The following is a 12215-nucleotide window of genomic DNA, read 5'->3' as shown; positions in this document are numbered from 1 at the left end:
TGAGGATAGGCGGGCATCTTGGGTGACGCTTTACGTGTGCCCGATAAAGAGAAAATTGTGCAAGATGAGGTGTAGTTTTGGATCAACATCTGACAGCTATGGAGCCATAAATTCTGGACTGTCTATGAGACCATCATGTGGAGTTGGAGCGATGATCAAAAACGTAATGAAGAATTTCACTGATATCAAGGAAGTATGATGATATATATTGTATGATATGATACTGAGATTATGCTCGACAGAATGACAAGCGATGAATGTGTGGTGGGACACTCCATGATGCTTGAGATTGAATCTTCATGCATTCAATCACACGAGGGATCCTGCGCACCTCTTAAGCTCATACTGAATGAAGAATCCTGTTCTAAGTTGATACATTCATACACTTTTAAGAGCGGGTCCCTAGACCAAATCTAGAAAACTTCCAAGGACAGAAAGTCGACGTTGATACGTTCTAACCCTAACCCAGATCATTTGAAGACTAGGCCAACTGGATAACAGCCTTTGGGTGAACTGCCATTAGACTTTCCATCACTCCGCCGTCTCGTGCTAGGCATCAGTCACTCACCGGTCACTGCTATGGATCCAGGCATTCTTATAAAATCATGGGATATCTCACAAGTTCAACAGTCAATCTGGTGATGAAATCAGCTGGATGTACCATGGCGTTACATCGCGATGCCACCAGCCCAACGACGGCATATTGAGCCGCCCATGGCACCACTATACAGTTATAGACGTCGAGTATTCCCATGACTCAACTACTAGATTTCTACAGGAGAAAGAAGAAACTCCGCACATGATGTACTTGTCGGTGAAGAAAAGAGACTATTCCAGCTCATCCAAGACTCTCCAACACATCACTCACAGGCACGCGTTACTACAAAGAGAAGGTAAAGGACGCCAGAATCCAAAGAATTTCTATAAACATTGTTGTTTCCTGCTCCATTTTATATGCCTCATTGTTAAAAAGTCGGTCTCAGTTGAATCACATAAAAAAGGACCCTGAAATTAGTTGGTGCATGTGAAATGCCGCCACGTGAAGCCCAAGTGCCGAATCTCGAGTAAACTCGTGCTGCGAACGACTGGCTGGCTGACGCTCTTATTCATGCTGCGGGTGCCCCTCAGGTCTAGGCGATTTCCCCTTAGCGCCAACCGTACGCGTACCCCCGGGGACTCCAAGCGGAGGTCATCCACTGAAGTTCCCCCGTCGCCGCTAGTTTAGGGCCCCTCGACCGCTATAGTCCCTGCAGCACAAGTTGAATGCGTCCGTGCAGTCCTCTCACGTTGCCTGGGCATTTGACGATGGTAGCGCGATATCCCTCATTTATAGGGGGGGTTTGAGGCTTTATGCATATGAAATAAAGCAAGATGGATGGGCAGGGTATGAAAGTGCCGGCAGACTCGTGATGCCGTCGCTTGCGCAGGCGGGGAGCCGTGAGGTAACGACGCCATCACCAGCTTCTACCTGTACTATCCTGGACCTCTGTGGATCCGACCTCTCCATATAAGAGATCGATGACGACCGCTTCTCGCACACACTAGACTAACAGCCCATCTCTAAACAGCTACTAATCTGACGGCGTCTCGCTGCCGGATCTGCGGCCAAGTGAGAGGTTAAAACCATTCCCTTCCCCGTGTCACTCTCTTCACATCGCCAACAAGCAAGACCAAACCACACACAAGACACCGGAGCAAATGAGGCTCCCCTCACTATTTCCCGCAGCGGCCGCTGCCGTCGCCGCCCTCTCGCTCTTTTTCGCCACTCCGTCATCAGCCGCCGCCATTGGCGTCGCCAGTCCAAAGGCTCCTCGCGATGCGCTGCCCGGGACGATTTCCCTCGCAGACGGACAGTCGCTCCTCACGTTCAAGTACTCGACGCCGAACCCGGACCCGACAAACTGGATTGGCGTCTATGAGACATACTATGGCGGGCCCGACAACGAGGAATTTGTCGCAGGTTCCTTGACCTGGGCGTATGCGCCTGACGGCAACGGCGAGGTGCACGTCGATGTCTCAAGTCTGTCTGCTGGCTATTACAGGGCCTATTTCCTGGCCAAGGGTGGCTACCAGTGGCTTGCGAATCCCATCGACGTCATCGTGCCTGGCTCGGGGCCTATCGAGTTCATCAACGACCGCATCATCACCCAGAATGCCCACCAGGGGAGCCCTTTCAAGGCCAGGCTGGGCCGTCTGATTGCCAATCCCAAGGACAATCAGACCAAGTTCACCAAGGTCACCACTTACGGCACCGACTGGGTCAAGGTGGCCAAGGATGGAACCATCTCTGGGACGCCCGGCCCCAAGGACAAGGACACCAGCTTCGTGGTCAAGGCGACGGCCAGCGATGGCTCCTCCGCCACGATCCAGGTCCAGATTCCCGTCAGGGCCAAGAGCGAGCCGCTGGTGCGGGAACTCAAGGTCATGTCCTTCAACATGTGGTTTGGCGGCACCAACGTCAACGACTACCACAACAAGCAGGTCCGCTTCCTCATCAACACAAACGTCGACATTGTCGGTCTGCAGGAGAGCTGGAACGGCCAGGCAACTCGTCTCGCCCAGGCGCTGGGTTGGTACTACTGGCAGAGCCCCAACGAGGTCGGCATCATCAGTCGCTATCCCATCGTCGAGGTCTTCCCGGAGCAGGCCGCCGGCGGGTCGATCCGCATCGAGCTGGACGGTCGCAAGAGTCAGCTCATCATGTGGAACGTGCACTTGGGATACAATCCGTATGGACCATACGACTTCTGCTTCGACAACCTGCCTCTGGCCGAGGTTCTCAACCGGGAGTACCAGTCCGGCCGCACGCCGCAAATCATGGAGATCGTCAGCGCCATGCAAGATGCCCTTGCCGAGGCCGACGACATCCCCGTCCTCTTGACCGGCGACTTCAACGCGCCGTCGCACCTCGACTGGACAGAGGCAACCAAAAAGGCCCATTGCGGTACTGGTTTCGTCCCCTGGCCGAGCTCCGAGTTCCCCATACAGTCAGGCCTAATTGACTCTTTCCGTGAGGCGCATCCCGACCCAAACGCCGAGCCCGGCATCACTTGGTCGCCCATCTATCTCAACAACAGCGGTCGCCCCGAGCCATTGGATCGAATCGATTTTGTCTACCACAAGGGTCAGAGTCTCAAGGTTCTTTCGTCAGAAACCGTCGTTGCCGGCGAGCCCACCCCGGAGCCGAATCAGCAGAACAACGAATGGACGTCGGATCATGCCGCCGTCTTGACGACGTTTAGGCTGGGGCATTCCGACGAGGATGGAGAGCTGTGAGCTTTGTCCAGACAGAATTGTGGCTTCTGTCGTGCATTATATGGGAGTTTTGGGCGTGCCTTATCATTCTAGAGAAATACTATTGGGTGGCATTTGGATAGGATTGTCTTACTTTCGTACATGCGTCACGATCTTTGGAGTATAGCGAGCGGGGTAGATGTCCAGCGGCAGCGAGACATGCGTGCATGACTGGTCTTATTGTGTACATATGGGTGGACAGCTGAGTTAGACCTGATAAGATGAAGTGAAATATATGAGAACGAGTAAGATAGTACATGTCTATCTATATGTGTCAGGCCCACGATGTCTACGACAAAAGTGTCTCTCCCATTGCAGTGACAGTTCAACTGAGTTCTAACGACGAACCTCCGGTCAAGACAAGAGACAACGAAACTCAATATCAAGAACCAAGAGGGGGTGGATGATTCTGGAGCATAAAAAATGAATGAAGGGACTCCGGAAAGAGTTTAAAGAATCGGACGAGAGCAAAGACAATTCCAGGCAAAAAGCAAAAAATTGCGGCCTGTGTGGATCGAACACACGACCTTCAGATAACAGGTGATTGAAGTTGGAACTTCAGTCTGACGCTCTCCCAGCTGAGCTAAGGCCGCTAGATGAAAGTGGGTTGTCAACTTTAGACTATAAGCCTAGAGCCACAGCCTTGAACACAACCACCTGGGGAGATGATGAGTCTATGGTCATTGACAGAGTGGACGCATAGAGGCTCGACTTGAAATATCTAGATCAAGACGCAGTCATGTTGGATCTGTGTTAACCTTTTTGTACATGTGTGTGTGTGTGTGTGTGTGTGTGTGTGTGTGTATGTTCGGCTCCATGGCATGTACGTTGCGGTAGGTTTGAGACAAAGTAGTTCGAAATAGCCAGCGATATCTTAACCGCCTATCAATGGGACTCTCGCCCGAATCGAAAGTGGAATATGAGCGGCAGTCTGCCTAACCGCCCGTTTCATTGCTCGAGGCGCTTATATGTGCCTTACATGCTTGGAGCCCCGCCTGGTTAAACACGCATTCTAGCTTCAACCCCTATGAGGCAGCCAGCCCATTCGACATTCGTTCTGGCACAATTCTTTTATTTTCCGTTCGTCTTCTTGCAGAAGTCTCTGGCGCAGTATTTCTGACCGATGAGTTCTATAAGAACTGGCAACTTCAGCCTTCTGGCTACCATCACTGTAACGATTTTAACCTAGGTACTATCAGGTCTTGAGACGACTTACAGGATCGACCGCCAAACTCAAAGAGCAGATGGCTTGTAGTATATTGAAGAGGTAACAACGGCAATCCATCCATTCAAAACAGTCGGGATGACTTTGGCTGCATGTGGCGCTTCAGCTCAACATAAAAGATCGAATGGTAACTCCGAATGGCAGTCTACTCTTAAGTGGCTGTCCTGCATTTACCCCTGCTCGCTATTATGCACAGCCTAGTCATGTCTCCTCCTTCAATTTGTGAGGCCGAATGTTGTCCTCTCTTGGCCCAATGTCCGCTGGGTACAGATTCCCAAGCTCAAGTTCTTAACTCTCAGTTTAGAGGGGTATTGAGAGTATCATCGCCATGGGAACCATAGAGGATAATCACACAAGCCTTTTGGCTTTGATTACCACTCTTTTGACAATCGTTACCTATCACTTCGTCTTGCAACGACTTACACCATCGACTGTCAAACCTAAGGGAGCCCAAAAATCGAGTGTCGTACATAATTTGACATATCGGGTGATGGGTGTTCCTATTGACTGGGATCGCGAAAGACTGCGATTATTTTTGACGGCCGAAACGAACCTTGAAAGTCTGTCTATAAAGTCTCTCGCCCGTGAGGCAAATACCGACTTCCAGACAGCCACGGCCACATTGGGAGATGCTCCCTCCCATCTTCGAAATATCCAAAGTTGGCAAATTCGGATACCCAAAGCTCCCAATGCTCAACCATTTGGCGAGCAGCAATGGCTTGTTGTTGAAAGGGACTTTCTGGGCATAACGACGCTTTACGCACCGCCTCCGGACGACCACAAAGTCGAGTAAGCCGCTTGTGATTGATAGGACATGATGGCATTGGCTGACCGCATTCAGTGTCGTTGCATTATCTGGTCTGGGCGGCCATGCATTTGGATCATTTCGTGAGAGAAAAGGCACGCACATGTGGTTGCGAGATTCTCTTCCGGGGCATCTCACCTCAGAGGCTGATGGCAAGCCAATGGCGAGGGTCATGATCTACGGCTACGACTCGGCTGTTGCACAAAGCAAGAGTATGCAGAATATCGAGGACCTAAGCACAACGTTCCATAACAGCCTTCTTGCATCGGCGGGCTTCTCGCCAACCAGACCGATCATCCTTATCGGCCACAGCCTGGGAGGACTGATCATCAAGCAGGTAAGAGATGCCAACAAGCTGTCACCCTTGCTTCCTGCTATTAATTCACACGCGAATAAGTCTTTAATAACGATGTCGAGATCGCAAATCGTCGATGACCAAAGACTCTTTCGTTCCATATATGGCGTTGTGTTTTTCGGAACGCCACATGATGGGATGGACATCAGCTCCCTTATTCCCATGGTCGGAGACGGTCCAAACCGCTTCCTAATTGAATCCATGAATCGTATGAACTCACAGATACTGAGCATACAGCAACGGGACTTCCACAGGGCCCTTGGCAGCGAAGGCGATTCGGAAGTCTTCTGTTTCTACGAAACGGTCGAGTCTCCAACAGCGCAGAAAGTTGATGGCCAATGGAAAATGACGGGACCAACAACGATCCTCGTCACAAAGTCTTCGGCAACACACTGTCGTCCCTGGGAAGATGGAACAGAGCATATCTGTGCTATTGCTCGCGCTCATTCCGAAATGGTGAAGTTTGGACCCCACGATCACGAGTACAAGAATGTGAGAGAAAGGATCAGAAGTCTTTGTCGACGGGCTGTTAGGGCGAGGAGTCGTTTGCAAACAATAACAGCAAAGTGGGCGTACTGATAAACATCTGAAAACAATGACCCTAGCCGAGTATATATATGCTCCAATTTTCGTTCCGGACAGTCACACCCCGGATTCTGTAGGACGATCTGAAGTTCTGGATACAATCAAGCAGCAGCTCGGCCAGGGCGAAATTGTTCCCAGTCTCGAGAAGAATGTCACCTTTTGGCTTATGTGGCGCTGAGTACGGCTTTTTTTCCCTCATCTCCCTATTTATGAACTTCGGCAACCGTGTAACAGCACAATGCAATTGGCATTGGCCTACGTCTGTTGGCTCAAAGGTACACGCCCTGATATCTCAGTGTTCTGGGTCCGTGCCAGCAATGTCGATTGCCTCCGTGCAGCTCATGCTTCCGTCGCTGAGAATGCGATACTGCCGGACGAGGAGACCCTGACACTGACATTCTGCTGCCGGTTAAGGACTGGTTGTAGGAGCAAACTATGTAAATCACAATGGGTTCTGATCATCGCTAATGCAGGTGACATGGAATCATTTTTTCCTTCTCAGCGGCAAGATGATGTCGAAATATCGGATGTCGAAGCCCAGCGTAGCACCAGATTAGTTCGGTGCCTACTGAATTGCGACCATGGATATTATTTGATTACAACGAGGAATAAGCCAGCCGGGATCGGACATTGCCAAACATCCCGACTGAAGATCCAAAATGGCCGATGGCGAAGCACATTAGCTTCAGCTTGGCCAAAGCACATCAGTTTGCGCAAAGCATCTCTAAACAAAGCACATCTCCAGAGAAGCGATCTTCTCTGTCAACCAGACTCGAACGTCTGCCTCCTGCTCTTGCACAAGCAACATCATTTATTTATTGGAAAAAAAGCATATCTTAAGGGGATTACATGCAATTATTGGATGAAGGAGATGCTACATGTACCTTCTTTGAGCGCTGAGCGAGCCCTTCGAAACTGTGGGAAGAGACTCAGAGCATACCCTTGGGAGCATGTCAGTCGAGCTCGAAAGCCATTGGGCGTCCTCAAAGCCTTCTCATTCATCTCAAAAGGGAGGGGATGGAGCATAAATACTCACAGTTTGGCTCAGCTAGTCCCACAAAAGTGGCTCATCGATAAGAGTTCGTTGTATGAAGCATTCATTGTATGAACCATTTCAAACGCGTATGGGCTGCTTTCCCGCACGCAGAACCAGGTGACTATGAGAGATGCCTAAAATATCTCTCTGATATGCTGTACTATTTGATTCCTCGTCTACTCTTGCGATGCCATTTAAAGTGAACATTTCGTCATGTCTCCTAGGTGATTAGAATTAAACGTCCTTCTTTCAAGATCCCATGGAAATGGTGTTTTTGATGGCTGATTACGAGAACACTACGGAGATAGCTGATGGATTTAACAAAGACCTTCCCCTTTCCCAGTCGTATGATTGGTTGTATGGAAGAACTACAACTACTCTTTCAGATCTAGCTGCATTTTATACCTGCGGCGCTGACCTCATGGCGCTTCCCAGTCTCCCTGTCTTATATCTGACTGAACCAGCGTGCCGGGATGTAAGCTTTCTGAAGCCAAGATATATAAGCGTCGATCTCAGGTGTTAGTTCAAATGTTCTTGAGCAAACTACATCAAGTGCTGTTTAGCACAAAAATATCTCTTCATAACCCTCCTCAAGCGCATCATGTCTTCCAAACTCATTCGCATTGCGCTGGTTGGGCTCTCAACCCACGCCACCTCATCTTGGGCGGCAACAGCTCATCTGCCATACCTGCTGTCTCCGCGAGGCCAGACTCAATATAAAGTTGTCGCTCTTCTCAACTCCAGCCAAGAGGCAGCTGAGAAAGCTCGCTCCCACTTCAATCTCCCCTCCGACGTCAAGGCATACGGCGACCCCGCTCAACTTGCTGCTGACGATGAAGTCGATCTGGTTTCGATCGTTGTTCGATCTGATAAGCATTATGCTACCGTTGAGCCATCATTTCGAGCAGGAAAGGCTGTCTATGTGGAATGGCCCCTGACTGAGAGCTTGGAGCGCAGTCTTGCTCTAGTGGGCAAAAGGGATGGCCGTGACAGAAACGTCATTGGCTTACAGGGACGACTTTCACCGGTTGCCGCCAAGGTCAAGGAGTTGATGGCGTCTGGCAGACTTGGAAAGGTTCTCAACAGTCAAGTTCGAGGCTTCTTCGCCATGGGCTTGGGGAAACAGCCGGGCACGCTCCTCGAAGGGCCTATGGAAGAGATGTTCAGCACGCGAGGGATTGGAGGCAACCACTTCTCCATCGGGTATGCACACATGGTTGATCTTGTGCACTCTGTGCTGGGCGAGTTCAAGGACTTTCACAGCCAATTGCAGATTCGGTGGCCAGAGGTTGTTATTGTCGACAAAGATGGGGTGCAGCTGCGTACACGAAAGAATGATGTTCCCGATTTTGTAAGTGCCCATGGAGTGCTCGCTCCCGGCGCCGCAAACATCCAAGACGGGGCGACTCTGTCTGTGCTGTACAGAAGCGGGAAACAATTCAAGGGCGAACTCCCCTTTGTGTGGTATATCCAGGGTCAGACCGGAGAGCTGAAGATTACAAGTCCCATTGGACCAATTCTCCAGGCGGCCACGGTACCTGGTGTCAAGATTGAGCTTCACGACTATAAGACGGACGAGGTGACGGAAATTGAGTGGGAGTCGGAGTGGAAGGACTGGCAGAAGGAGCTGGCAACGCCGGGATGCAAGTTGGTGGGAGACATGTACAACCGATATGCCCTGTGGTATCAGCAGGAGGACAAGGATGCGGCTCCAGTGGGAGGAGAGTGGCCGACATTTGATGATGCTATTCGCAGACACGAGGAGCTTGACAGGATGCTGAAGGATTTTGACAAGACTTCTCAGAGGTAGATGGATGATGTTATAGAAGAGTATTGGTTGTCAAAAGTTTTCCAGCCTTGGTTTTTCTTTCCCCTCATAACGAGAAGAAGAATTGATGAAAAAGAAAGATAAACTTGTCAGGGAGTCGTTCCAATGTTGACAGCATGAAGCCTTCGCAATGTGAAGTCTGTCATGGTAAAGGCAAGCGGCGAATCAGCTGCAGGTATTCGGGACTACACTTGATGATGTGTAACAAAAGAAGCATAATTGGCTGCAGTATGTTATATAATTGATACGTGATATTGTCATTGGATTCCAATGGCCGTGGCTTCTGAGGGAGAATATTGCCTGTAGGTTATGTTGTTTGCTTCAAGTTCCAAGTTGAATGTCTGAGTGCAGCTTACAAGATGTGTAGCGCTATAAATACGGAGTATAGCGGCACCCGTTTCAGCTGCTGGACCCACACCAAGAGCCCTGACGTAAGAAAGTCCAAGCTCCATCAATTCTTCAGAGCTTCAACCTTTCAACTTCTTTACCATTCATCGCAATCGAAGGTCCATTGTCGCAGCACCATGGACGGGCTGGACGAATTTGAGAAGAACCTCGCCGCCGAAAAGGCCGAGCGCGACAAGTCAGAGCGCGACCAGGAGCGGCGCCACCATCACAGTCACAAGCACCGGCATCATCATCGAGAAGAGCGAGACAGAGACAGAGAGAGAGATCAAGATCGCAATCGAGATGGCGAAGAGCGACGCAGACATCGCCATCGTGACAACGAGAGAGACGGAGACCGCGATAGAGATAGAGAGAGGCATAGAGACAGGGGAGACCGAGACAAGGACAGAGACGACCATCGCCGTCGCCGACACCACAGCGAGCACGATGACGATGATCGACGGCACAAGAGGAGACGCGACGACGACGATGCCGACGAGGGACGAAAGCGGCGCCATCGAGAGGAGAAACCCCGTGATCACAAGTCATCAGACGACAACGCCGACCAAGAGAGAAAGCCCAGCGACGACGCAGAATCAGGATCAAAACCGCTGGAGCGCGATGCTTGGATGACGGCGCCGTCCGCCTTCGAAGTCGAGCATGTCCACCGCCCTGGGCAGAACAAACCCCGATCGCCGACACCCGAACCTCCCAAACGAGTGATACACCATCGCGAGCTCAACAGTGGCCACCTCGAGGACCTGAACAGCGGCAAGGCGCCAGCAAACCAGGAGCAGCCATCCAAGAGGACAGTCGACTACACATTTGGCGACGCGGGCTCAAAGTGGCGAATGACCAAGCTGAAGGCCGTTTACAATATCGCAGAGGAAACAGGGCAACCCGTCGAGGAAATTGCCCTGAAGCAGTTTGGTAGCCTGGAGTTCTTTGATGACGCTCGCGAAGAGCAGGAAGAGATGGAACGGAGGCGACTGTACGGCGAAGACGCCAAAACCAAAGACAAGCCTACGGGCGAACTCTACAACGAGCGGATGAGAAACCTGAGGGGTACAGAACCCGTCATTCAAGACGTTCGTCAGGGCAAGATCTTGCAGGAGAATCCTGTTCAGCCTGTCCCAATCCCAATGGACCAAACAGCGCTGAACAGACTGCGCGCCCAGATGATGAAGGCAAAGCTACGGAGAGCCCCCAATGCCGCTCAGCTGGAAGAGGAGTACAACCGTGCGGCAGCGGCAGCAGCCACCCGCATCAACGCACCTGAAGCTGTCGTCCTGGGCGTCATGGAGAGTCGTCAGCTCGCCGGCACTCGTGGCGAAGTCAAGGCCGTCGACAACAAGCGCGGCCGTGAGCGCGGCCTCGTTGAAGAAAACACCGACATGACCATTGAGCAGATGCTCCAGGAAGAGCGCCGGACCAAGGGCCAAGCAGGCGGCGAAGGCCTGCGCCTGGCCGAGCGCATCGCCAAGGACGCCAAGTTCGACGACGATCTCGAGTACATGGACGAAAACGCCGAGAAGCTGGCCAAGCGCGTGCACAAGAGCGAGGTCAACCTCAAGAACATGGCCGTCAGCGAGTTCCAGAAGATGAATCGCATCCTCGAGAACTGCCCGCTGTGCCACAAGGAGGACAAGGGCCTGCCGCCGATTGCGCCCGTCGTCTCGCTCGCGACGCGGGTGTTTCTGACGCTGCCCACCGAGCCGGAGATTAGTGAAGGAGGGGCAGTGATCGTGCCTATTGCGCATCGGAACAACTTACTCGAGTGCGACGATGACGAGTGGGAGGAGATTCGGAACTTTATGAAGAGCCTCACGAGGATGTATCACGATCAGGGCCGGGAAGTCGTCTTTTACGAGAATGCTGCTGCGCCGCAACGGCATATGCATGCCGCCATGATGGCCGTCCCTATCCCTTATGACCAAGGCGCCATGGCACCAGCCTTCTTCAAAGAGGCCTTTCTCTCTTCCGACGAAGAATGGTCTCAGCACCGCAAAATCATCGATACGGGCGCGAAAGCCAAAGAGGGCATGGGCCGATCTGCCTTCCGCCGGAGCATCGCCAAGGAGATGCCCTACTTCCACGTGTGGTTCACGTTGGATGGTGGGTTAGGTCACATTGTCGAGAATGCGGACCGGTGGCCCAAGGGGGATCTTTTTGCGCGAGAGGTTCTGGGCGGAATCGTGGATGCTGATGCGCATATCATCAAGAAGCAGGGGCGGTGGGCGAAAGTTGATCCGAGGGTCGATGGGTTTAAGAAGGAGTGGAGGAAGTTTGACTGGACGAGGGTGCTGGCTGATGCTTGAATGCCTTCAGCGTTGTGTCTGATGGTGTGTTGTAGGTTTCATGTACGTGAAGAGCAAGAAGGGATCTGATTAGGGTCGTCGTACGGGTTTATAAAGCTGATGAGCCAAGGTGAAGCTCATTCATAACAATTTGGGATGTCAATATATCAGCAAGAATAGAAGCTCGGTATTAACAAAATGTCCATCGCCATGTACGCTGATAACAGATCAGACCTCGACATGAAAACGCGCGATTAAGTAGGTGCATGTAGTATACACAGTATAACAGACAGAGATCTAAAGCAGCAAGATGGGTTCATCGCATGTTTCTCATACCTAGGTAGGCAACTTTCCTCCTCTTTCATCTCCGTATATTCTTCGGGGGGGTATCTTCATCCTCTTT

The 12215-nt window shown here is 51.5% G+C and overlaps 4 protein-coding genes and 1 non-coding gene across 5 annotated transcripts; 4 read left to right on the top strand and 1 right to left on the bottom strand.

The window, feature by feature from the left end:
- Positions 1–1698: 1698 nt before the first annotated feature.
- BBK36DRAFT_1115133 (DNase I-like protein) lies at positions 1699–3276 on the top strand (the record flags this gene model as incomplete). The annotated part of the gene is made up of 1 exon (XM_024890103.1): positions 1699–3276. One exon carries the CDS (start codon positions 1699–1701, stop codon positions 3274–3276), a length of 1578 nt encoding a protein of 525 aa, XP_024751455.1.
- A 517-nt stretch (positions 3277–3793) lies between these two features.
- Positions 3794–3887, bottom strand: BBK36DRAFT_t63. Its single transcript has one exon. It is a non-coding gene; the product is annotated as a tRNA-Phe (tRNA).
- A 960-nt stretch (positions 3888–4847) lies between these two features.
- BBK36DRAFT_1114998 (hypothetical protein) lies at positions 4848–6258 on the top strand (the record flags this gene model as incomplete). The annotated part of the gene is made up of 2 exons (XM_024890087.1): positions 4848–5308; positions 5361–6258. 2 exons carry the CDS (start codon positions 4848–4850, stop codon positions 6256–6258), a joined length of 1359 nt encoding a protein of 452 aa, XP_024751454.1.
- A 1643-nt stretch (positions 6259–7901) lies between these two features.
- BBK36DRAFT_1115438 (NAD(P)-binding protein) lies at positions 7902–9110 on the top strand (the record flags this gene model as incomplete). The annotated part of the gene is made up of 1 exon (XM_024890131.1): positions 7902–9110. One exon carries the CDS (start codon positions 7902–7904, stop codon positions 9108–9110), a length of 1209 nt encoding a protein of 402 aa, XP_024751453.1.
- A 542-nt stretch (positions 9111–9652) lies between these two features.
- BBK36DRAFT_49644 (hypothetical protein) lies at positions 9653–11833 on the top strand (the record flags this gene model as incomplete). Its single annotated transcript, XM_024898155.1, has 2 exons — positions 9653–9746; positions 9828–11833. 2 exons carry the CDS (start codon positions 9653–9655, stop codon positions 11831–11833), a joined length of 2100 nt encoding a protein of 699 aa, XP_024751452.1.
- Positions 11834–12215: the final 382 nt, after the last annotated feature.

The sequence above is a fragment of the Trichoderma citrinoviride genome (assembly GCF_003025115.1).
Source record: "Trichoderma citrinoviride strain TUCIM 6016 unplaced genomic scaffold BBK36scaffold_4, whole genome shotgun sequence".
NCBI lineage: Eukaryota > Fungi > Ascomycota > Sordariomycetes > Hypocreales > Hypocreaceae > Trichoderma > Trichoderma citrinoviride.
The sequence above is the reverse complement of the archived record's forward strand: the minus strand, read 5'-3'. Positions and strand labels throughout refer to the sequence as shown.